The 26,784-nt window shown below is 41.0% G+C and overlaps 1 protein-coding gene across 23 annotated transcripts in view; it reads right to left on the reverse strand.

The window, feature by feature from the left end:
* Positions 1-26,402, reverse strand: part of RBFOX1 (RNA binding fox-1 homolog 1) — a 1,150,782-nt gene extending 1,124,380 nt beyond the window's left edge. For 4 of the 23 annotated variants that reach the window (XM_074553021.1, XM_074553019.1, XM_074553018.1 and 1 more), the window contains exon 1: positions 26,135-26,389. In XM_074553021.1, coding sequence (XP_074409122.1) covers positions 26,135-26,362 — 228 coding nt within the window. In that variant the 5' untranslated portion in view covers positions 26,363-26,389. Of the gene's footprint in view, positions 1-26,134 lie in introns of all 23 variants that reach the window. The other 19 variants (XM_074553010.1, XM_074553007.1, XM_074553009.1 and 16 more) reach the window with 13 other exon arrangements.
* Between the last annotated feature and the right edge of the window lie 382 nt (positions 26,403-26,784).

A 26,784-nucleotide genomic window follows, 5' to 3' on the forward strand; every position in this document is an offset into this window, starting at 1 on the left:
CCTCCTGTCCTCTCAAATAGCACAGCTATCCTTGAGTTTTCCCTTGTCTCCTCAGTAACTAGGTATTCCTAAGGCAGCATTTATCAGGGTCTCCTTAGCTTTCCTTGTGCTGAAGATCAAAAGGGGATTTCTGGTGGTATCTAGATTAAAAATACCCAGGGACCACATTAAAGATTATCTGTTTGCAGTGCTGTGTCTGATGAACAGCAACAGATTCAGAAGAAATAAGAACAACAGATTTCTTTGACTTCCCTAATCTGCAGGGTCAAGAAACTGAAACTTTATTTTTTTCCTTAGTTTTACATATTCTTGTAACCTCAACATCTAAAAGAAAACACAAATATCCAGCCTGTGATTCAAATACAAGTCTTTTTTGCAGACACTGACCTATGTTAGCATTTTCCCAAAAACTAAGTGGCAAAGAAGACTCAGCTTTAAAAAATCACAAGAGGAAAAACCTGCAATCAGCACTGACAGAAATCCTTTAAAGAGCTTCCCACTCCAAGGCACCACCTCCCATAAAACACCACTCACATCAATCAATGATTATCACAAATAGCTTGATTGACTTCTCATTTTCCAGCAGGTTTGTTTTACTCACAGACCTTGTTAATGCAGCTGGGGCTTCCCTTTTCCTTTACTCACTGCTCATCTTTATCACCCTTAAATGCAAGAACTTCTCATAGCTGTGTTTCTTTCAGACTCAGCTGTGTTGGGTCTGTGTAGCACTGGGAAAATATTCATAATTTCCTTTTCAAAATCTCTAAAATTGTATTCTGCACTGCCTTTCCACAGTTTGCAGAAAGGGAACTTGGAAAAGAAACAAATGCAACATTACAGACTTGATAAAGAAGTTAAAAAGGAGCTGAAGACCTGTCTCCTGAAAGAAACTGTAAATGATTCTCTGGAAGGGTTTTACTGTTTGATCAAAATAAGAGATCTAGTGCACAGAAGAAAAACAATTTTTTCCTTCCCCTTCAAGCTCCCTGATCACTGCAAGAGGAGGAATATGCAACAGAGATTTAGGGATGCTAAAGGTGTACAAGCCTTCCTGTCTGAGTATGAATAAATGCTCTCCTACAGCTGAGGGTCCTTCCTGTCAGGAATATGGGAAACCTTACAAATAATGCTCTCAGAAGTGGCTGAATTGTGGAAGTGCAACCTCAGAAACTAAGTTTTTATTTCATGCAGTGGCCGACTGATGATGACAAAGCTTTTATATTTTGTCTTACATAAGAATTTAGCTTGAATTCAATTTAGAGGCTTTGCAGTGCATAACTCAGCCATCAGCTGCATGTTTTCTCTGCTTTATTTGATTTTCTTGTGCAAATCCCATTCACTGAAAGGAAGGAAAAAGAACTATTTACTGCTCCTTTTTCTGGTTAATCATTCCATTAGTGTGTAGGCAAATTATAAATCAGTCTGGTGGTTTAGACAGAAAAGCCTCTGTAGAATTTTTACCTGCGTGTACCACAGAGAATGCCTTTGATCAAGGTTTATGAGCAAAGGCCTCTTCCCAGGGATGCATGCCAGCTCCTTAAAGGAAAATCAATACATTCTGGGAGGGAGCATCTGGAGGATTAGCTTTTGGATTTAACAAAGCATCCCTCACCCAGGGACTCAGGTCTGTTTGAAGCTTCCAGATCTTAAATCACACTTCAAATTTTAGATTGAGCTTAATGTGCCCCTAAATACAAGTCCTAGGAATGACTTTTTGGAAAATCATTGTCCCAAGAGTTGATAGCCTTCAGATTTCCTCTTTTACTATATCCAGATCCAGCTGAGGTATTTAGTCTTTCTATACAATTATTTCACAGTAAAAGGAAAAAAAGCTCATAGAATTAAAATATTTATCTGCATTGTCAGAATTAAAGCAATTTGTTAACATAAGGACACTTGTTAATATTGGAATGGCTTTCCTTCCAGTGGGGGAACTGAATTCTCACCCTTTTCTAAGACACCTGCAGAAGGAATCCCTACCCCCTTTCCCTCCAGACCACCACCTTGGTGCAGTGCTGAGGAAGTCTAAAAAGGGACAAAATTATGTAACATCTACTGAAGCTTCCCTTCCACAAGAGCTGTAGAAAAAAAGCAATTTTTATTGAGCTCTGGAATCCAATAAAACACTGCAAAGGCTCTGGCACTGCCTAAAGTCATAACTTATGTATGAGTAGGAAGTCAGTTTTTACACCATATGGGTTACATGGTTTTTTCCTTTTCATCTAGACTTTAATTTACCTTTTCTGCAGGTAAGAACTCCATACAAAGACTGTTGCCTAATTAGGTATTAAACCCTTGTCTTACTGTCAACAGCAATAAGGCTCCCAAATACATTTGAAGATCTGGAGCAAATTGACTCAGAAATACAAAATCACCTCCTTTCCACTGAGATTTTAAACCTCACATATCAAGATCACTTTTGAAAATACAGTTTATGTTTCTTAATAATTTAGATTTTATGCATTTATAAATGAAACATAAACCATATTATTATTAAGTGTTGGCTTAAAACCCAACTATTTTACCTCCTCTAACCAAACACAAAATCTGCATGCTGGGTTTGAAAACTCCTTTTGCAGAGGGTCTAATTTATGGAGATGACTGAGTGGCTCACAGCAGCTTGGATCACACTGTACCTGATGAAACACAACAACTCAGCCACGCTCTGTGGCAAGGAGTCTGCAATAATTGCTTATTTTTCCTGCTGACCCATAAAATACTTCTGCTACAAACACTATGTAATCAAGTTTTATAGTAATGAGTCTTCCTCTAAGAAGAAGCTCGATTTTACTGCTTTGAATAGCAAACAGCACCAAAAAAAAAGGTAGTGGTAGGAATTTATCAAAAGGCAGAAGAAGTCCACCCTATTTTATCAGCATCAATATGTTCTAATATTTCAAAAGAAAGGAAAAAAAAAGCTATTGACAGCTTTTTGAGCTGTCAATCTCCAGTGAAAATCCTCCACTTGCAACACCACAGTAAGGACATGGGGAGCACAGAACAGGGAACTGCCTCCACAGAGCTGTTACTGAGTTTGGAGAATTCATCCCAGGGAAAACAGCCCCTCCTTTGGGGAAGGCAGGGCTGTATCAGCATCCCTGCTCTCCTGCACTGCCCCTGACCAGGAGATATTAACTGGCCTCTGGTGGCTACAAAAACCTCCTGCACTCCTCTGTACTCAATTTTGGTTCATCTCCCTGCCCTGCCTCTCCACTGCAGGCTTTCAGAGGGATTGTCCATAATATCATCCAAATTCTATGCTGACTCCAAATTGCTTTTCCTTCCAAAATGTGCAACAATGAAAGCCCCAGGTTATGGAATAAAAGCAAAGAGGCTTATATTCAGAGTGAATATCAAATGTTCAGAATCTTTCCACATGTATTGCCAGCTCCAGATTTGGGAATGAGGTACTTTAATTTCCTTTCTTTAATAAAAAAGTTCTTGAGTGTGGCAGCCACATCAAGTGTCTGTGGAAAGTAGGAGGGCTCCTCTCAGAAGACACCATGACTCAATGAGCTTTTAGGGCACAGCAAGTGCAGATCTATAGAAAATAAATGGAATAAAATCAGTGCTGCTCTATCAAAGCACAGGGGAAACAGAACTGCACCTCTCCAAGGCTTCAGGTTTGAGCAGGATAGGCAGAGCACTGCTCTACCCTCCGTCCTCTGGGCTGTGCAGGGGGCAGTTATGGACACAGCATTCCCAAGGATGCATTCTCATGGATCACACCAGATTCCCAAGGATGCATTCCCATGGATCACACAGCATTCCTCTGGATGCACTCCCATGGATCACACAGCATTCCCAAGCATCACACACCAGCAGAGGCTCTGCAGTGGGAGGTTTGTGGACACAGCATTCCCAAGGATTCATTCCCATGGATCACACACCAGCAAGAACTGCCTGGGCTCACCTCAGCCTCATCTGGGTGTCCAGCAGGCACCTCCTGCACTGACAGCCCTGACCCTTCCACAGCCTGAACGCTACAGTGCTCACCCATGACATTTAGTCACTATTTCATTCTGCTTTTAGCCTTCCCTTTTTTCCCTGAGCCAGGAGTTTCTTTGGCTTTTTCAGACAGATGATTCAGCAAGAACAGCCCAGGGCTGGTGCTCCACACCCACCCCTTCACCCCATTCCATTTGAGCTGTCCCTGTACTATGCACACTAAAAACCAGCTCCAGGTGCCACGAGCAGCCGGGAATAATGAGAAGCAGCATGCCAGGCTAGGAAGATGAAAAAGAACGTTATCTCTGATCTTAGCAAGGCCAGGCTTAGGGCAGAGTTTGGACTTTGGGAGAGTGCTCAGGTGTGCTGCTGCCTGAGCCTTCAGTGAGCCCTGAACACAGCTGATAAAACCAGAATGTCTCAGGAAACACTGCCTCTCTTCACAGAGATAACTGGGCAATGATAAACCCAGGTATTATACCCAAGGTATTATCACAATATATACCCAAGGTATTATCACAATGCTCAAGCTCCTGCTAATTACACTGCCCAAAGAAATCCTGCTTAAGAGCAATGTCTTGGGCTGAAAATAAAACTTCAAGAATCACCAGATAACTCCAGAACCTCTTTCTTGTCCAGGGTAGGGACAAGAGAGCCAGATTCAGACATTTTCCAAGTTTAGTTATTTATATAATGTGTGACATTTCCTACTCAAAGGAACCTTGGCTTGCAAGAGCTGATGTGTGGCATTGCTTGGTGTACAGATATGCTCGGGTACCTGACAGGAATTAAATAAACACAACCCAAACCTGGAATTCCTGCTCTCCAGATGCCACTTAGTAATTTCTCTGAGGCTCACCCACCTCTGCCTGGCTTTAATTTTGGGTGAATGCTGGAGTAAGGCCCCACTACAATTCAAAAATAAATCTGGAAAATTCACATTTATTAATGACTCTATTCTAGGCAGGGTAAATCTCTAAGAACTCTACAGCCTGAAGTCACAGGGCTTGGGGAAACTGGGATGGAAGCAAACTCTGATTGCTTTCACATGTTTTTCATCAAAATAGTAAAGGATTCTTCAGTGAATTGTGAATAAGGAAAAGATAAAAGTCACCTCGCTCAGCAGCCTCATGGCTGCACAACTGACACCACCTCAGCATAAAGCCAAGATTTCAGGGAAATTTTTTAATTTTCTTCCCCAGAATAGAAGCTCATTTCCCATCTCACTTTAGTGTCAAATTTGACATTCAGAAATCAGCATATTTAATCCAAAGGGACTTGGAAGCATATGCTACCTCTTTTGATCAACACTCCAAAATTGTTTTAAGATCTCAAGACACACACTGACAGATCTTGCCCAAATACTGCCCATATATTTTAAGAATGAGAAGCAGCAAAATCCAGTAAAATTACAGCAGAAAAAGGTAACAGTATAGGAAAAATGCTTTAAATAGCAAAACAAACTTTAAAGCCCATTTTTCAGACACAAGAAATAGTAATTTTCTTTAGAAGGCAATTTGTGCATTATGATAGAGCCAAGTAAAATTGACACCCTTTTTTGCATACTGTACTCAAAAGCCACTCTGTCATATGCATTTTTCACTACAAATGTTATTTCTTCTGGATATATTAATTTTGGAGTTATTTGCATTACAGCTAAAAACAGCATAAAGTTCCAGTATTTATAGGCTGGGGAAAAGCTCTGAGGGCAGCACTGGAATTTTTTTTTTCCTTTCCCAATATTTCAGAGTCATCATTAGAATCACCTGACTTCCCAGAGCAACACAACATAGCCATCATTATTTCAACTAATTCAACAGTGTCAGAAGTATTTGCTCAGTGACAGATCTGTGGCCAAGAGGAAGATATCAATCAAGCAAATTGATACCACTGCCTGCCTTAGAAAGGGACTTGGTGCAATTTCCACTGCAGGCATCAGGGCTGCTGAAGTTCCAGGCATGAACAGATTAGATTTGCAATTACACTGCTCATTTCCATCAGGCAATGAACCATTTGTGACTCCTGGTAATTAAATCCCTCTCAAACCAGCCTATCTTTGGATTCCTTCTACAGCAATTTGCAGGGAGTCCCCTCCACAGCACATTCCCAGTTGGAATGAAAGGCTGATTTCACCCCAACAAACCCTGGCTGATGTGAGGTGAATCAACAAGTGCTTCAGTGTTTCTGAAGGAAGTCACTGGTATTTTCAGGGTCCCCTGTGACAGGAAGGAAATTATAATCTGACTCCATATTCTTAGAAGGCTAATTTATTATTTTATGGTTTATATTCTATTCTATTCTATTATTATGCTATACTAAAACTATACTAAAGAACAGAGAAAGGATACAGACAAGAAGGCTTAACAAGATACTAATGAAAAACTCATTACTCCTTCCAGAGTCTCAGCCCAGCCTGACCATGATTGGTCATTAAGTTAAAATAATTCACATGTTGGGTAAACAATGTCCAAACCACATCCCAAAGCAGCAAAACACGGGAGAAGCAATCAGATAATTATTGTCTTCATTTTTCTCTGAGGCTTCTCAGCTTCCCAGGAGAGAAATCCTGGCAAAGGGATTTTTCAGAAAACATGACAGTGGCAGAAGTCAGTGCTATCAGTGACCCATTAGCAATAATTAGTTCTGCTCTAAAGATCCACTATCTGAGCCTTCTATTTACCAGTGAAAACACAGCCATAGAGGGATTTTTCTCATTCCTAGACTGATATAGAAATACACTTATTGCTGTTTAAATATCTGTAGTCCCACAACATAAAAATGCCCTTAATTCATTCTTCAACAAATTCAGTGATGGTCATAGCTTACAGAAACCCAAAACTGAAAAAATGCTACATTTTAAATATATGCTGAATGTGGTTCAGTGTAGGACTCACTGTTGCAGAGCAGGAGTTCCCTGTTTCTATCAGCTCAAATGCAGCACAATGTCCAATTTCATCAATTAACACACTTAGTCCAAGACATCTTAACAAACAAACTAAAGAACTACACAAAGGATATAGACAGAGCACCTCACTAATTACAGATTATTTGGTTAGGTCCAGCATTATTTTCATAGAAAAACTAAATTCAGAGATGTTTCACATCGCTGAAAGAACACATGGAATCCTTGAATGCTCTTAGCCACAAACCAGGGTAGGAAGTTGTTGCCTCTGTGGTGTGTGTGTATGATGCCTATTCACCAAAATTCAACATTCACTTGGATATATCCAGCAGTGTTTACTGCTGCATCATTATTAGCTTAATATTGACTAATTAGCAGCATTTAAAATTCAGGTGTGGTGTGATAAAATGGCAGCTGCTGCTCATTTTGTGCAGGTCAAAGACAGAATTCAGAGCAGCTCCTAGACCACACTGCAGAGCAGAACACGAGGAGCAGTCACTGTTGGTTCACACCTCCTCTGGCAGAGCATTTCAATTACTTTTAACTACGTGGTGCTTGCATACCAATGAGTCAAAGCAAGATTTATTATGATGAAAATATATTTCTATATGTACTTTAACATTTTCCAACTCTTATGTACCAGAGATGTAGGATTCAGGCTTTTGCAGCACTTAGAGGAATATCTATACATAGAAATAAATAAACAAATAAATAATAATAATGATAACAATAAAGCTTAAGAAATACCGACACTTATTTCTCTTTAGATATCTGTAGTCCCATTACCTAAAAATGCCTTTAATTCAGGCTGAGGGCCTGTCATACTCAGAAACTAACATTAAATTGTCAGATGCTCACAGTTTTATACAAGATATGTATTCTTTAACAAGAGAAGATGCGTTCATACCAGTCCTAACATCACTGCAAAGAAATAGCAACACAATACAAAAAATTTCTTATATTGTCAAGTGCAAAGCCCAATACTGAGAAGAAAAAAAGTCTGTTTAAATTTTACTCAAACAAGAAACAATGGGTGTATAAATGCAACAAGAATCTCATTACTGACTTCTTTTGATTTTGTGTTAGATGCAAAGTGCCTGTTATAATATGAGAGCCATATTTAATTTCTAAAAAGAGGATTTTGCAGACACCACCCCCAAATGAATACTAAATAGCAAGGACCTGAAGTGACTTCCCTATTCAATAGCAGGGAAAAGAAAAAAAAATTTAAAGAGGGGGGAAAAAATGAAAAAAAAGAATATTAAATCCAGAGATTTTATTTGCACTGAGTTTTAAAAGAAAGTATGGTCATGTCACTCAAAGCAAAAATAAACCACAGCTCATATGAAACGTTTGCTTAATAACATGGTGAATGTCAGCTATAGATTTCTGCTGCAATATTAAACCTGAGGAATAAAAATAAACAGTAAATCCCCAAGCATTATTACTCTGCAGGAAAAAGCACACACACTGAAAAACAAAAGTTCCAAGAGCAAAGATCACACACCATATGGCAACTCCAGTGATACCCACAGCCTGATTGTGGGGCCACCCCCTCCTCTTAGAGCTCAATATTCGAGGAAAACAGAAAATCTGTGAGCCTGAAGTCTGCTCTGAGAATCTTTGAACCCTAACCACCAAATCAGATTTGATCTCTGTTTTTATACACCACAAGGAGGGTTCAGTACCACTGAATCCTTGCCATCCTTCAAAGTAGTATTTTGATAAATTGCTTCTGCTAGGAAAGGTGCAGTTGCTTTCCTGAAATCAGCTCTTCTGCATTTTTCCCCCCTAGGGAATAAACTGCAGCAAAGGAGAGGGGGTTGATGAAAATTCCTGTGTTTCTGCATCTAAGATTGGCCTGCACTTCCCAGCTAAGAAGGGCTTGAGTGTTTGATCTCACAAACCTATAAATTTCCTTTATAAAAGTGGGCCATTTAGGCTGTCTTGCAGGTCAAAAAATAATAGATTCCTCAATGATCAAAAGTGCCATTAGCCTGCAGTTCCCTCTGAATAATAGGTCACACTCCCAGGCATGTTCATTTTCCCAGTGTCAGCTGAACAAGGATCTCAGGAAAGAGATCTGAGCTGTGTCAAGCAAAGAGTAATTGATTTGTAATCTTGTTTTCCAACAGAGCACACTTTGCTAACTGGATTCTACGAGGTCTATAAAGTGCAGAGTTATAAACTTGCCATTTTTATGGCACAGGAGCTGTTAATACACACATTTGCATGTTGTTAGACACCTGAGTAATAAAGTGGCTTCATAGATCAGCAAATATTCAGAGCAGGTGGTGTTTCTATGATGCTCTAACACATCCCCCTGAGCTGTGGGAGCACGTGGCACTCAGGATTCCTCTCAGTTACTCAGCTGAGTTTTAACACAACCAAATGCTCTCCTGCTGCCTGACTGAGGAACCAGAGATTAATTTTAACCTGCTGGCAGATGAACACTAAACTTGAAGCAGTCATGCTCTCAGATATCAGCTACTGCCTGTCAGCATTGCCAGTGCTGTGCAGGGACAGCTCATTTTGCCTCTGAATGGAACAAAGAAATCAATCCTGCAGGCAGAGACCTAAAGGGACTTGGAAATGAAGACCAAAAGCTGCAGAAGGCAACTCCTTGACAAGGCAGTGAGCAGGTTGGAACCATGGTTTGAGTGAAGAGGTATTTGCATCAATCTTTTAATACTAGAATCCTGGAAACCACCTCACCCAGAGCCTGCTGAAGTTTTCCACCAAGTTTCCTGATATTATTTTCCCCACACACCAAGCATGATCCAAAATACCCTTTATTGGAAGCACCCTGCTGCAGTTCCAGACTGTGACAGGACTTTCTTCACCCACCTGTGACCCAGAGGGAAAAATCGGATTCTGCTGCAGCGTGCCCAAGATTTGCTCTCCTCCTCATCAGAGCAATGAAAAAGCCACCTGACTTTGAGGATAAGAGCACATCCACCTTATTTTAAAGTGAGTTTTAAGTACGACTGGTTGAAGGGGAACTTGCACAGTGCCAAAAAGCACAAGTGAATCTGAGACCAAACCAGAGCCTGTGGGAGGAGCTGTGTTCCCTTCTGTGTGACCTCACAAACCTGCCCTCCTTAGTGATGGAGAGCCAAATTAGACTCTACAACCGTGTGGAAGAACAAAAGCAAGAAAAAAACACTTAGAAATGCCTTTCTGACTCTGTAAATAGCACAGAGGCAGGTGATGGCACAAGTAAGGCAAAACAGGGGTGACCATAGAATTTATGATGAGTTTAAAAACTGCGTTAACACTCAGGGGGGTTTGGGCACATAAAGTCAGACACTTTCTGTTGTCACTGTGAAGTTTTATGAAAAATCCTTTTGTGAGGATTTTTCTCCTGAGAAGCCTCAGAAAATAAATGTGAACAACAACTATTTGATGGCTGTGGAATGTGGTCTGGAAGTTGTTAACCAACAGGTGCATCCTTGATTGGTTCCATGTGGATTGTTTTTAATTAATGACCAATTACAGTCCAGCTGTGTCAGACTCTCTGGCCAGTCACAAGATTTTACTATTCATTCCTTTCCAGCTCTCTGATGTCTCCTTTCTCTTTCTTTAGTATAGTTTTAGTATATTCTTTTCTTTTAATATAATGTATATCACAATATAACACATCAGCATTCTGAAACATGGAGTACTGGGGACCCTCAAACACCACCACATTCTGTGAACGAGGAGCTACTCAAGAGCAGCAAAATCTCCCTTCTGTCCTGGGGAGAACATGCCCAGCCCAGAGCTGCCAGCACAGCCCTGGGAGCAGCCTGCCTGCAGGGGATGGACTGCCAGGACCTGAGCATCCAGGGTTTTTTTTTTTTTTTGTTGTTTTAGCTGATTTATCATCATTTTTTAATTCATTGCTTCCACACATGTTTTATTCCAAAAATGGCTTTTCAAACTGTTTTGCTTTGGGTTGTGCAGCACATTGTTTTTTCCTTCGATAAACAGAAGTGTTGTACTTACATAGCTGAAGCCTCAAAGAAAATGCAAACTCAGAAATATGCTATTACTGTGAATTCTTTTTAAAAATGCTAATTGCATCTGGTTCACCACTTCACAGATGGATGGAGCCTTTTTTATGAAGATGAGGCCTGTGCACAGAGAGCCCATCAATGCCACCACACAGGTCTGAAAAGCAGACACACACCAGTAATTGATGCTGAATAAGTTATGTCAAGATTGTCTTGCTGTAATAGTTCCAAGTGTTTACTTGAGCTTCCCAAACCATCTAAATCTTTTATAAAGAGCAATGGAAGAAGAGAATGAGAAACTTGTGCAAAATGGACATTCAGTCTTCATCTCAGTAAAAATTAAAATTTCCCTTCAAAGAACATTCCAAATAGTGACAGGAATATTTTAGCACTTGTCCTCCAACCCTGCTCAAAAAAAGAAATCAAGTCAAATCCCTATGAAGTCCTCAAATTCATCCTGCTTCAAATGCTCTTAAAGTTCCTAAAATTATTTTGTAAGTCCACTGAAAAGAAGTAAATGATCCCCACTCAGTGCCAGCAGCTGCACATGCCAGGTTTTGCTGAAATAGGAGGTGAGGCCACCAGTGCTGTGAGCTCACCTGCCTGGCAAGCAGAACTCAAAAGGTTATTGATAAACAGGATAAACAAAACCATTTGTCACAGTAAAGGCTGCTCTGGCAATCCATTTAAAACTTCCCTTGATTTAAAAGAATTTTCTTTCATGCAAGTATCAATGCTTCTAAGTCTCCAGTTTTTGAATCAAGTCTCTCATTAACATTTTGGTTTATTCTTGAAATTCTGTACAGCTGAAGTGATGGAATTATTTCAGAAACTCAGCTTTACTAAAAGTTCTGCTTTTCATTTACATACTTGTGTAGCAGCTTACATTCCTGTTTGCAGTCTTACAGATAAATCTGTCACTAAAATATCACCCAAACTGCTTAAAATGTAGAAGTTAACAGAAAAGCTTCATCTAAAATTGCTACTTTTATAATATTATTGAAGGCAAATTCATGATGTGAAGGAAAAAAAAAAGAGGTTTACTTACAATTTAATACTTGGACTTGGTAATCCAAGAGTAGCTTTATGATAAATCCCACATATTTCTTAGAAGATTTAGAGAGTTTCCATATATACACACACTTTTCTCATGCTAATTGTACAATTTCTTGTATTTCTTAGTGTTAATCTCTTGGCAAATTTTATAATGCTTAAGGTGACATTTGGCAGTTGAGTCCCCACAGATACAACTGTCCTCATTCTTACAGAAACTAATTTATTCTTTTTCCCCTATAACAGGTATGGCCTAAAGAACATGAGAAGTGATAGCAATCAGCTTCAGGATTATTTCATTCCTTTATTTAATTATTTAATTCCTTTATCTGTTTTTATTTAATTAATATAATAAATTTTGATTTATTCATTTATTTTATTTTATTAATTATTTTTATTCCTTTGTGAAATTATTTAATTCCTTTATATGTTTTATTTATTAATTAATATAATAAATATTTATTTATTCATTTATTTTATTTTATTAATTATTTTTATTCCTTTGTTTAATTATTTAATTCCCACTAAGCAGGTAGTGCTGGCTGCTTTCCTTTCCCACTGCAGCCTTCCAGCATTTACAGTGGGAAGGTAGAATGGCTATTTAATGTTTATAATAATAAAGCAAAATAGAAGAAAGCAAATTGACAGTGCAACAATACAATAAAATCAGGTTTGGAATTCAGCTCCTTAATTGTCACAGACATATTTTCTGAAAAATCCTTTTGTTAGGATTGTTTCTCCTGAGAAGTTGAGAAGCTTCAGCTTCTCCATGTTTTGCTGCTTTGGAATGTGATTTGGAGAATTGTTTACCCAGCATGTGAAATTGTTTTTACTTGATGACCAATGACAGCCACCTGTGTTGAGGCTATGAGCAGTCACAAGGTTTTATTATTCATTCCTTTATTTTCCTTGCTAGCCTTCTGATGAAATCCTTTCTTCTATTCTTTAGTATAGTTTTAATAATATATAATTTTCTTTTAATATAATATATATCATAAAATAATAAATCAGCCTTCTGAAACATGGAATCAAGATTCTCATCTCTTCCCTTGTCCTGGGACCCCTGTGATCACCACCACATTTGCTGACCCTGAGAGAGGAACATTCCCACACTTAGTCACTCAAGGAAATTAAAATATTCATATCATGTAGATGAACAGGCTTGGATGAAGAGGCTTCCAGGGGATGGAAGTAGAAAGCGAGTCCTTTCTCTAATTAGCAGCTTTTTCTTGCAGCTCCCAAAGTCTCAGGTGAGAGGCAGAAGCCTGAGAGCTGTGCTGGCTCCTGATCACCAAACCCACCCTGGGAGAGGGGACACCAAAGGACAGGGGGTACGGAGGGGAGGCAGGAAAAGAGACAGCCAAGGGGGTTCCTAAATACCAGGATTCTAAAAACAGCTGCAGAAAGGACAGTGAGGGCGAAGCATTGATTTGTGCCCTCACTGGAGGCAGTGTGATAATGGCCTCAGCACCTGGTTTGGGTTTCAGAGCCCCCTGTGTTATTCTGGGACGTGACCTGTCTGTGCAGATGCACACTGAGACACCTTTGATCAGCTCTCTGATCTTGCTGCCAACCTCTCAGGCCAGAACCACACAACTGTAGCATTGCACTAAATAGTTTCTTTAGTTGTTTTGCACTGGGTTCATGGTCAGTCTCTCCCACCTCAGCCCCAGTGGAGGTGATCTCTCCCTGGTTTGCTTCTCCCCTCACTGGTATCCTGCAGGAACCCAGAACATTCCTCTGCCTGCCCTGAGGGCTCCAGACCCTGCCAGGGGGCTCAGAAACCTTGGCACGGAGTCAAAAACACCTGTGCCTTCAATTTTAACCCATGGAAACCATTACCAGCTTTGCGCCAGGAGTTACAAGCCACAAGGGTTTGAGTAGAATGTTCGTAAATTTATCACAAGGTGGAAAAGTAGTATTTTGGGTTTTTTAGAATGGGAGTTCAAGAGGCAAGATGGAGGAATGTGGGAGTGTTCTGTCTTTCTCCTTCTCCTTCTTGTCCTCCATTATCTGTTGTGATGGTGGAACTTTTGGATTGGTTTAGAGTAGAGCCAAACTACTAAGAGTCCAACAAACTACTAAAAGAGTCTAACATAGGTGATAGGTATTGGAAAATTATTGTAAATAAAGTACATATCGTTTTTAGTATAAAAAGATAACACCGCCCTGAGGGGAGGAGGAAAGGAGAGAGTCAAGTGTGCTTCAACCTGACCTGCTGGACAGACCTCAGTGGGTCAGAAAGACAAGGTATGAGATAAGAGCAAGTAAACAACCTTGAGAAGAAGAGCTGATGAATACTGTCTTCTTCTTCGGTCTCAGGGCTGGGAAAAAGAGACTTTCCAACACCTCAAGATCATCTCGACGCCAGAGACCTCACCAGTATCCCCTGGGCTGTGGGCCTCTTCCTCCGTCCCTCATTCCTCTGGGTTTAAAGCCTTCCACCATCAACCATTTCAGCCTCTTGTTCCCTCTGGGACCTCACCTTGACCCCAGATAACTTCTTTTCAGGAATAAAGTAGGACTTTGGTCCCAAGAGGAAAGAGCACCTCGAGCCTTTTCCTTTTGTCCTTGTAGAAGCTGCAAGGGGCGAGGGCCCAGAGCCAGGCGGTTTGGGCCCTCAGAGGCCCCACAGAGATCAGCCTTTACAATCCAATGTGGGGCTTGAATCCACCACCCTGAGATTTACAGTTTTGATCAGCCTTTACAGCCCAACCTGGGGCTCCAACCCACCACCCTGAGATTTACAGTCTCCTGCTCTACCGACCCACCCTGACGGGCGACACTGAAGGACAGGGCATGCTGAGGGGAGGAGGAAAGGAGAGAGTCAAGAGGGTTCCTAAATAGCAGTGTGAAAAACGACATTCACTTGTTTTTAAAATTTTAAAAGTTTAATAGTAATAAAATGGTTATAAAAATAATAATATAATTAGAGTAATAATAATTTGGACCATTTGGATTAGGACAATATGAGACAATAGAGACAAAGAGTTATGGACAGTCCGGGTACCTTTTTCAGGGCAGCATAAGCCCAGAAAAGGACACATGTTAACAGAGGATTAACCCTTAAAAGTAATAACCTGTTGCATATTCATACACCTCATACATGATGCATAAATTCCATTCAAACAAAGGATTCTGTCTGGTCAGTGTCAGCTTCTTCCTCTGAATCCTAATGGCGTCGTCATGGTTGAGCAAGGCAGGAAGAAGTTCATCTCTTCTGATGAGACAGCAATAAATTCTCTGAAAGACTGAGGTGTCCTGTGGCTGCTATCTCAGTGCAAGTCCCTTCTTTAGGGAAAAAAGTATCCTATATAGCATAGTTTCAATTTTAACCTTATGTTATAACCCAGAACTATATTAAACATACTACTTAAGAAAATACAGCATAACTTTCTAACATAACACACATAATATTCAATTTAATATTTGTGAAAAGCCAATCATAAAATACACATTTTTCACACCAAGATTCTAAAAACAGCTGCAGAAAGGACAGTGAGGGTGAAGCATTGATTTGTGCCCTCACTTGAGGCAATGGGATAATGGCCTCAGCACCTGGTTTGGGTTTCAGAGCCCCCTGTGTTATTCTGGGACGTGACCTGTCTGTGCAGATGCACACTGAGACACCTTTGATCAGCTCTCTGATCTTGCTGCCAACCTCTCAGGCCAGAACCCTGCAGCAGAATTCCAGCTGAACAAAGCTGTGAAACTTCCCAAAGTGCCTCAAAAAAGGCACTTCTAGTCCTCTCAGTTCATTTAGTAATTACCAAATATTGGGACAGATTTTTTGGAACACAGATTTCTCTGCTGCAGACACTGGAGCTGGTTTGCAGTGCCAGCCTGCCCTGTCAGAGGAGGTCACACCCACACATCTGCACCTAAGGCAGCAGTGACAATTCAGACATCTGGGCACATTTTCCAGGCAGAAATTTTTTCTCTCCACCTCTACAAGCCCCATTCTCCATCAGAGGTGCCAACAAAGAGTCAGAGCTGTGCCAACTCCCCCTCGGCCTGCTGATGGTCCCTGACCTTGCTGTGCCTGCCCAGAGCCCCCAGGGGTGATTCCAGACCCTTCCAGGGGGAGATTTCTGGTCCCTGGCATTCAGACATCAATTAATCAATCCCACTGCAGCAAACAGGGCACTGGGGTTTTCCTGCTCCCTTCCCAGCACCATCACACCCTCCCCTGCAGTGACCAGGCAGCTGCAGACCCAGAATTTATTGCAGCCACACAGCGGGGCTTTTTCTGGGGGTTCTTTGCTCATTTTGCTTCGGTGAAAAGCTTCCCTGCTAACACAGCACACTGCACACAGCCCCAGGGGAGCAGCCTCAGCAGCTTCCAGACACCCAGTCCCAAGGCACCACAGAGGGTCTGAGTCACAATTATCCAAACTGACCTCTCAGCTGGGAAGATTAAGGGTCTTAAAAAGTTATCACTGGGTGGGGGAAAATTCATTTGTCAACAGATAACAAGATATTAATTTAGTTTTGCTTTTTTTGCCTCAGTTACATAACGGTTTTTTTTAATCAAAATTGAGCAATCATTCTGAAGTGCTAACATACCACCTCCATGTTGGTTTGTGTGCACAGCTACACAGGACACTTTTAAATGAATTAAAACTGAGCAGATAGGGGAGAAAAAACAAAAGGAGCAGGAGCAAAGTCATTCCAATTAAGATGCCTCTGCAATTAACATCCCACAAGGATCTGTTCTTCCATGAATATTATTCAGTGATTTTTTTTTCCCAGTGAATTGGAAAGCAAGTATGTATAAATCAAGGCATTGGTAATTTTCAGACAATTTTAATCAAATTGCAGTCATAAATCTGGGCTTGTCAGACAAAAATACACTTCCATGTGGGCAAACACAGAATGTTTAGTGGCATTGGCAGCTGTTGGTAAATGAACCTGGAGCCCAGGCCAGAGCAATACCTAAACCATTGATATATTAACAGGGGACATCCAGCAGAATCAGCTTTCTGCAAAAATGTTGAACTTGCAAAGAGGCAGCGAGGGCACGGATGAATTATTTCAGATGGGGAGCACAGACCTGCAGGATGGAAAACAAAGCACATGGATCCAGATGCTTGGCTTATCCAGGAGGAGGAAATGAGTTTATTCCCATCATGGGAGTCAATAACATCTGGTGCAAAACAATCCACTCAGGCTGGGATGAGCAGTTGGGCAAATTCCAACTCCAGGCAAGGATTTATATTTTTATTCTAAGAATAATTATCTACAGCAAGAAATTTACCTGGAGACTTGAGGAATTGTTCGTGACCTGAAGCCTTTAATCAACAGTGGCTGTTTTTGTAAAAAAATCCATTTTCTAGCTCAAACAGAATTTAGGAAGATGGAATTAACTTTTACCAGAAAGCAGGGTCTAGCAGTCAATTCTAGCCTTGAAATCTAAGAAGGATCTGAACATGGGTGGCCAGGAGCAGCAACCTTTATGTAACATGTGTAACACAACACTGGCTAATTAGAAGAAAATATTGCCACATCACCAAAAACTATTGGTTTTGTGCCTTCAAGAGCTGGAAACTAGCCTATAGTGAGAGAAAGAAATGCTGTTCTGCTGCTTTTCCAAGAATTAGTCTCTTGTTTTTGAGCTAATGCAACAGCTTTCTGTAATGTCATTATTTATTTTAAATTAAGTAAAAAGTGATTAATTGCTCCATCAGCATTCTTTCCATCTCATATGGACTCTTGTAATTCACAGACAGTTCCTAAACATAACAGTCAATGATTCTGCCCTCTGGAGACAGTGAAAAGATTAGAGTTTTTAGTTGAAATAAATATTTCAGTGAATGAAAAAACTACCTCTCAGCATCTCAGAACAGATGTTACTCCCCCAGTGCATTATTGATAAGAATGTTTAATTTCCATTTAGTTGTGGCCCAACTCAAGGAACTATGACAATCTCAGTGTGGTGACTTCATAATTTTACATACTAAATCCATTTCTATTTTTTGTGATTAGCCTTCATTTTGTGGAAAATAACATTCCCTGAAAATAATGTTGAATGCACAGTACAACTCAGCTAAACCAGGAATTTACCAAAGTATTCGTAGAGAGTACAAAGAGTGGAAACTTCATAAGAATCTGTTAATTTTTCACCATGTCATTACACTTCAGGGTAACCAATATCATCAAAGTAATTACAGGAGCTGGGGAAATGTAGAGCCCCCTCAGTGCATCCACTCATGGCTGACCCTGTGGTGTCCTTGCTCAACTCTTCAAGGGAAAACACAGAACCCTTCTAGCCCATGCCAAGGCTGATTCCGTGGTGTCCCTGCTCAATCCTTGTTAGGATCCTGCACAATCCTTGCCATAAAACCTTGGACACCCAGGAGCTTCTCCACCTCACCTTTCCACTTCTGTCCACTGACCAACTCAGTAAAAGATTCTTTTATGAAATCAGAGACCAGAGCTGTGTCCTTTCCTAGGGATCCTAAAGCCATATCCCTGTGCAGAAGGGCTGGCGTCCAATGTATTGGAATATATTCCAACATATTGGAAACATGCAGGGAAAAACCAGCAGGTGAAAGAATAGATTGTGTAAGAATTATTGTGCTCTGGAAATCTTTTCCATTTAAACAAATTTTGCTTTTCAGCCTGGAATGAAAGTATCAATACCAAGGACTGCAGACACTTCTCATTGACTTGTGAATCTTAGATGGACTTTTATTAATTATCAGTACAATTAATTGAGAGTTACTTCATTATCTAGCACTTAGAGTCACCAGGTTAAGTCACTCAGCTGTTGCATTTTCCTACACCAAGCTATTTGAATTTTGCTGGCAGTGACCAGCTGGCTCACAAGCTCTGGACCAGTTATTCCCATTTTAAAGGTATGTTAAGGTGCCTAAAGGAAAGAGATCAGAACACAAGACAGCCATCAAAAGTAAACCTTCTGTACTCTGAATTTAAAGGATGAAATCCTTTCTGCTGTAGACAAGACTGCCTGTAACTCCTTGGGCTGTTTAGGAAGTGCACAGTGGGGAAAGCATTAGAACATCAGAACACATTAAGTGCGTTCCTGAGGGGGAAATTACATGGGTGGCAGTGCAGCAGATCCTGCAGCCTAATTTAATGGAACAAAATAGGGAACTCTTTGGTAATAATGCATCCCAAATGAGTCTGAACATTGAGTACTCCACAGGAAAGGGACAGCCAGGGAAGCACCAGCCTGATTCCATTTTCAATTTTTGCATAGCTTCTGGGCTTATTCCTTATTGTTGTAGTGAGAGCTAATGACTAAGACTGCAAATATTAGAAAAGAACCAAAGTAAAGCACATAATTTTATTAATCTTTAAATCACAGAGACTTGAAATAAAAATATTTTCCTGGCTGACATTGGCATGCAGAAGGAGAAAGCATAGCAAATAAGAGCAATATATCAATATCTTAATTTCATATCTCCTCTAATTCAACATAGATCACAAATGCCTTCTTTTGCACTCTGGAGAATTTTAATGCATTTGTAATTTCAATCAAAAGTAATATTCCAGTCACTCTACAAAAATTGTAATATTAGGCAATTGATTACTCAAACTGGGATAGAAATGCTCCATGAATATTCCTTATCAGTGAAATTGAACTCCCAATGAGTAAACACAACTAGCCAATGTTGCTTTGGTAGAAATTGCTAGTTGAAAACAGGCAGTTATTTGCTGAATTAAATTAAAATTCCCTCATGACAAAATAATAGGATAATGCACACAAAGCCCTTAGCTTTGCACACTTAGCCTCTGCCATCTAGTGCAGCTACAGGAAAAACGGCAAAACAAGGTCATTCACGAGGGTCTCCTGCTGCTGCCTTGTCTCAGACAATTCCTTGCTGCAGTTATTCCTGCTCAGGCTGCAGTGCCATTGTTTGCTGACAGCTTGCTGACACCAGCCAGAGGTTAAAAGGAGGATGAATCAGTTTTAGGGAGAACATTTCCCTCCAACTTGTTCTTGTTCTTGGAATCAAGTCCAAACAGATTTTTGAATTATCCACACCTTTCTACCAAAGCTCCCCTACTTTGATTTAGAAAATATTCCTGTAGAAGGAACTCCAGCACCTTGTATCAATACCACCCCTGACTACTAAAGATATATCATCTCCTTTCTTCCCACTTCCAAAGGCAAATAATTATGTCTCTGTCCTGGATCACAGAACTTGATTGTGCTCTGAATCAAAACAAAAGCAGTAATTCCAGCATCTATCACAGTCTGCCTAACAAGTCAATAGATTCAATCCTTAAGTTATCCTCTAATTAGGTAATCAGACCCAAAAAAGGAAAGACAGGAAAGGCAGATGCAGTCTGCAACACATTCCAAGTGTTCTGCTCTTCAAAACACACTAAATTTATGGTGCTCTCCTAAAACACATCCATTCTATAATGTCTGAGGAGAACAGCAACTCAATAGATTGAAACACTGTTATAAAGAGAAGAGAAAAAGAACTAAAGCACAGCCTTGACAGCAGAATGGTTCAATCTGCTTAGAATGCTGGGTGTCAGAAATCAGCACCTTAAATTGGACTCTCAGCCCAGACAAACCCATCATTCCAGTTCCTGTCTTCTCAAACATATTTTCTCTTTAAAATAATATTTATAAATGCAATCATGATCACAATGCCATACACACACAAATCAGGTTTTATAATAAACCAACTGTAAAGCAAATACATGTCCTAAACCAGAAAATCTGTTTGAGAAACTGCATTAACACAGTGAAACCTTGTGCTCTGAAAGATCAAACTGCCAGACCTCAGATCCAATTCCTACACTTCCTTCTATGTTTTATGCATGTATTTAATGAAAAAGCCCTGAGTTATTGAGTCAAAAATTACTTTAACCCAAGCAAAACATAAGAGATAAGAAATGTTTATTTCACTCATCAAGATTAATTCTCAAATTCAACACCTCCTAATGTCTCTGTTTTTCACCCAAAGCCCTCCCAGGACAGCAGCTGACACTGCTGAAGGCACACACTGGATTTTCTGCAGTGAATCCAGATGGGGCTCAGTTCCTACATCCACACCTGGTCTTGACAGAGCTTTTAATTTGGAACCATGAACCCAGACCCATCCTTCAAACAGGGGAATTTTGTCTTGAGCTGAAGCTCCAAGCTCATATCCTCATCTCTAAAAACCCTTCCTCTCCTCCTTCTAAATGAATAGCTTTTCAATGTGTCTTTCTCAGCCTTCCAAGGTATGTTCTTCCACACTTTAGGAATACTCACATGAATTACTCAAAGTAATGACAAGGTGCAATTTGTTCTCTATGCAATGACAAGGGCATTGCATAGCACATAACATCCCCCATCTAAACTGGGTTTACAATTCCATCAACATCTGAGATTTAGAAGGTTGGATCTGTCACATAATACAAGTTTGATGTAATCAATTCTTCAAAGTTGATCAGCAAAACCAGTTTTCCCTTCCTACAAAAGTCCTAAGCACTTTTTCAGATACTTTCCTCATATTTTCTTTTACAACATGACAGTCCCAAAACTGAATAAAGCTGTTATTTCTGATGATAGCAACAAAAAGTTGCATTTTTTTCTTCACAGTACTTCTACCTTTCCCTCCTTTCTAAGCATTCACAAAGGCAATAAAAAAATTAAAACAGCACATTAATTCACAAATGCCTTCTAGTAATTCTGAAAGTTGTTTAAAAGGTAGAAGTTCAAGCTCTCTCCTGGCTCAGGTGGCATTACAGATGAAAACATAGTTTAGGAAGCTGTGTGCTGTGGGAACAGTACAGAAGTCAAACCAAAGCCAGGAAATTTAGTCTTCTTCTCTAAACTTGGCACAAATATTTATGAGGGGAAAGTTTGGATCATAACAAAGGAGGTCTTGTGGATAGAGAAATATCTGCACCAAAATCCGACAAAATTTCACCAGGCATACGCACAAAGAGTTGGTTAAAGAGAGATAAAAAGGTACTATTCTTAAAAGACAAGGGTGCATGGATTACAGGAATCTACACTCCTGATGATCACTCATGATTCTCACAGAGTTACTCGTGGCTAACTATGAGTCTATCTCATGTCTATCAGCCCAGGAAGAAGTCAGAACTTGCATGTTTAATTCTTCATACTCTTCCCATTTCAGGAAATAGAGCTTTAGCCTGATTTAACAATTTCCAGAGTGTGGTCAGGGGTAGGGTGACAATCAACGCTGTGGCATCACAGAGCTGACAGCTGTGCTCATCCTCCAGGCACACAGCTGGGGATGGAATTCTCCTGGTTAAAGACTTTTACCCAAACTCTTGATGAAAAGCAGTGACTCGCTGGCTCTCCCCAAGGCCAGTTCCCCACCATCTGCACCAAGTGAAACATTTCTCAAGTTGCATCTCACAAAGACTGCATCCCCTCCATTTGTACCAAAGGCTTCACCCTGATGTTCTCCAGGCCCTTGGACTCAGTGATCCATACCTGCCATGAGCAGCTTCCTCACTGTAATGAAGGCAATAGAAAGAGAAGGCAGGAAGAAAATTATTTGAATAAATACCTAAATTAACAATTCGAGTTTTACTCCTGGGTCTTAGGTGTGTGTTCTAGTCCCATCTGTCAGAGCTGGGGCAGTTCTCTGCTATCCATGGGCAGTTTTTTCTTTCTCTCTCCCCCAGCCAACCCTCCCTCCAGGAGATCTCTGCTGTCCATGGCCACTGAGTGTCCCTGCAGGGCTGATCCAATCCCAGCATCCCATGGGGAGATGCCCCGCCCAGGGGAGGAGCCAAGCATTCCTACCTGGATCCAATCTGAGCCTGGCACAGCACAGCAGCCTTTGCCCCCTGCATTGCCAGAGGAGCAGCTTTCTGCTGCCCTGCATGGCCAGAGGGAGCCCAGGCCCATCTGCAGCAGCCCTGGAGCTGCAGAGGAAAACTCCCCCCTTGTGCAGGATCCGTGCTGCAGCAGAGCCACAGCTGGCACTGCAGGAGGGCTGAGCCCCCATGGATGGGGCTGGGACACCGCCCTGACACACAGGGGGCCAGTGTTGTCATTATATTTCAAAAGTTCTAATACATTATATTGCAAAGGTTCCATATTGCCAGAGTTTTGTACATCCTTGATGTTTCTTGTAGGTAGCTCCTCTAGGACTGACTCCAGTTCCCCTCAACCAACCAATCCACTCTTTTATAGCACTCTTCTTATTGGCTGCAGGTGTGGCCTGTTAACATCAGGCCTGCTGCTAATCTTTAGTAATTGGTTCAGCTGCAACTCTTTAGGGCATAAGATTACATTCTATACTACCTTTATTTACTTATATTCTATCTCCCTACATACCAGGGCCTGCTCTGACTCTGACAGTGTTGTTTTGTATAACTGCTTTTGGTTTTTAATTTTTCCTAATAAAGAACTGTTATTCCTACTCCCATATCTTTGCCTGAGAGCCCCCTAATTTCAAAATTGTAATAATTTGGAGAGAGGGGGTTTACATTTTACATTTCTGGGGAGGCTCCTGCCTTCTTTAGCAGACACCTGTATTTCCAAACCAAGACACCCTGTTACTGCACTAACCAGTCCCCAGCCCTGAGGGAAGCACTGCAGCTCCTGCTGCCAAATGCAGCCCCTCTTTGCCAAGGCAGGGGAGGGAGCTCTGTCCAGGGGCACAAAGATCCTTCTGCACAACCAACCTGTGCCCAGCAGCTGCTCCTGCTGCAAACTCAGCATGCCAAGGAAATGCCCACATCTCTCCAGGAGCATAAAATATACATTGTGTCTGCATTCTCCAGAATCCAAGATTCCATAATAAGTGGGATAATGAGCTGGATCAGCTGACCAAGGTAGATTTCTTCCTTCTCAACCCAAGAATGATGTTGGATGAGGCAAATAGCAATGGAATAAACAGAGAAACAGCACACACACTGTGCTGATTTTTTATTACGAGTCCAAAAATGAGTCAAAGCTTATAATTTCTTTTAAATGTCCTTCTTTAAAGTGGAAGACATAATGGACTATTAGGAAATGTTCCTCCAATGCATGCATTGATTACCCATACCACTATGCCTATAAAATAAAGATTCTTCTAAGCACAGAAATGAAGTCATTCCAGTGTTTCCTAAGGGCACACAGTCCATCTTTCCCAGCAGCTTGCTCACTGCAAGGTGACAGACACTTACAGCCATTGTTGAACAAGCTTTTACTGCTTTAAGAAAAAATTTAATGTTAACTGAATTTCAAGTGTCACCTAATTAATTTCTAATAATGCCTTCCAATCAGACAGATTTAAAAGGGAAGGAGGAAAATATTACTGGAACTTTATATAAAATGTAGTGCAACATCCCACGCCAGAATCCACTCAGTGAGGGGAAAGAAGAGCTTCATTGAGCTTTGATGAGTTCTGAATCAAACTCAGTTTAATTTAAGAATTACTATAAGAACAATTATTTTACTATAAAAACTATTTAAGAATTGATTTTGGAAAGAGAAGCAGTGAAATAATTATTCATTAACTGATTTGCTTTGTTAATATTTTTAACAATCCCCTGATGAAAAGCCAGAATGTAAAGTCTGAGAAGCTATACCAGGTCCTTGAAAGGACAAAAAAACCAAAAAAAAAGAGGACAGGTATTAACCAGCACAGAACTTTGCTGCAGTAGCAGAACCTAAATAAGGGGCTAAACCAGGCCCCACAGATGGGGCAGAGCCCAGGGATTCAGGTATCATTCAGGCATCATTCTCATATATTCTGCTTTAAAAGATAAAGTAAATTTATTCAATTAAGGCTTATTTTTCAGTAACTTCCTCATTAGGTGTTATAGTGACACATACGATCAAGAAGACTTTTACCCCAACCCATAGTGGTGTTCACTTCTAGATATTTATCACAAAGCAGAATGGATTTAAAACCTTTACTCCCAGGTAAAAAAAAAAACAAAAAAAAAAAAAAAAAAAAACAAAAAAAAAAAAAAAAAAAAACACCACAAAAGGGAGGGTTGTGATTTGGGCAATTAACATGCCTTTATTTTGCACTTAATTTTGGGGAAAATAAGTCTCTGCCAGAGTGGTGTAAGAACAAGAGTGGCACTTCACTGCCTGAGAGTTACAAAGAACCTAACTTCATACAGCATTGGAATCCCAAAACACAGAGCAAAGTGCAACTCTCTGCAGTTACAGGGCTTGATAAAAGATTTCTGCTTGGATAAACAAACCAACACTCTACACACATTTTAAATACTTCTGTAGCTCAGGAAAACTGTTGCATTTAGAGATGACCTTCCACCAAGAAGACAAATAAACTAGATTTCAAATGACTTAAAAATGTAAATCCTACCGAAACACTGGGCATCTACTTAGCTCCTCATTTGAAGAAGCATGTGTAAATTCAGGATATCAGCCCCAGGAGAGAAAACAACCCACATTTCAGAAAACTTCTGGATTAAACCAGTGCACTGAAACCTCCAGCAGCTCTTAAGTGAGCTCTCCAGCTGCACTTTCCCCCTAAGACAACTCACACAGAAACATCCTCCACCCCAGACACTGTCCCCACCACCCTCCCCCTGTATTTCTGACCAAGGGAAGCCACCAGGATGTGTGGAGGGAAAGTACCTGGCCTGAATTGCACCGGGGGGGCAAAGCTTCAGCTGGCTGGGGATCCAGATGCTCTCCCCGAGCTCTCTGCTGTGCCTCAGGAGCTGAGCTGAATAACCAGGCAGCAAAGTTACCCTCATGTAAACATCTGCCAGTGCTGATGTTTATACAGGCAACTGCTCAGCAGCTCTTCTTTGGCAAAATCTCACCAGATGAGATCTCTAACCACCAATTATTCTCCTCTCCCGGAGGCTGCACCCCCATCCCCAGCTGTAAAATAGTGCTACTCAACATCGATGCACTTCAAAGTGTGAATGGACAGACTGATAAACAACCCAAACTGTCCAATTCAATGCACCCATCCTTACCCAATTTCTAAATGGATATAGGGAGCGTAAAAGCAAGTTTAGCTGTTAGTATTCCTTCTCCCCATGAGAAAGGAAATCACTCCTCTGACACACACATCTTGCAAGCAGCTGATGTGAGAGCCAGATAAAAACACACACTCCTGCACTAAAAAGCATGCAGGCAAGATGAGAAATTAAAGAGCAGCATGCTTATGATCTCAGTGAGATGGGACACTCGATTTCATTCATCCTGCTCTTCCTGATGCCCAATTACCAACTTCAGGATGACAGACAATTTCAAAGGTAACCTCCCGGCCCTTCCCCCTTTCCTGAGCCACTGAAGATGCTCACTTACACTTTTGCCTTCACCTCCTCCTTCGGGCACGGGCTCTTCTCTGCCTGAGCAAGGCATTATTGCATCTTCTGCTGCTGCTTCCCTGTCCTTTCCACCGGTCCCTGCTTCATTCCCCAGCTTCAGCCTCTTTCCCTCAGGCTGGGAATCATCCACATCCTCCCTTCTTATCCTGCCATCTCTGCCTCGCTGCTTCCCCGCGTCTTCTGGGCTGCCGCAGGAATTTGACATTTTCAAAGTGTTGCGGACTTTTTTTTTTTAAAGGAGGGAAGAAAAAAAAAAAAAAAAAAAAGGGGGGGGGGTGCAGCTGAAGCTGCCGTTTTGAAAGGGGATTTGGCTTCCGAGAGCTGCGATGTGCTGTGGCTCCCGTTAGAAATTTGGGTGCTGTGCGGGAGCCGGAGCTGTTTCTCTGCCGCCCTCTCCTGCCGGCTGCGAGCGCTGAGCGCGGCCGGAGCAGCAATAACCTTTCCTTTATCGATTATATGCACGCTGCTGCTGCCAGCGACAAAACCCTCGGATTTCTCTTCTCCCCGATCCACGGAAATTGGCTTTCCTCAATATTAGCTGCACCGCCGTCTTTAAATCCAAATTTACGTCTGTGCCCCAGGGGTGCTGAGGACTTTGGTTATACACGGGTGGTGATGCCAAGAGTA

This window comes from Zonotrichia albicollis, chromosome 16, assembly GCF_047830755.1.
Source record: "Zonotrichia albicollis isolate bZonAlb1 chromosome 16, bZonAlb1.hap1, whole genome shotgun sequence".
NCBI lineage: Eukaryota > Metazoa > Chordata > Aves > Passeriformes > Passerellidae > Zonotrichia > Zonotrichia albicollis.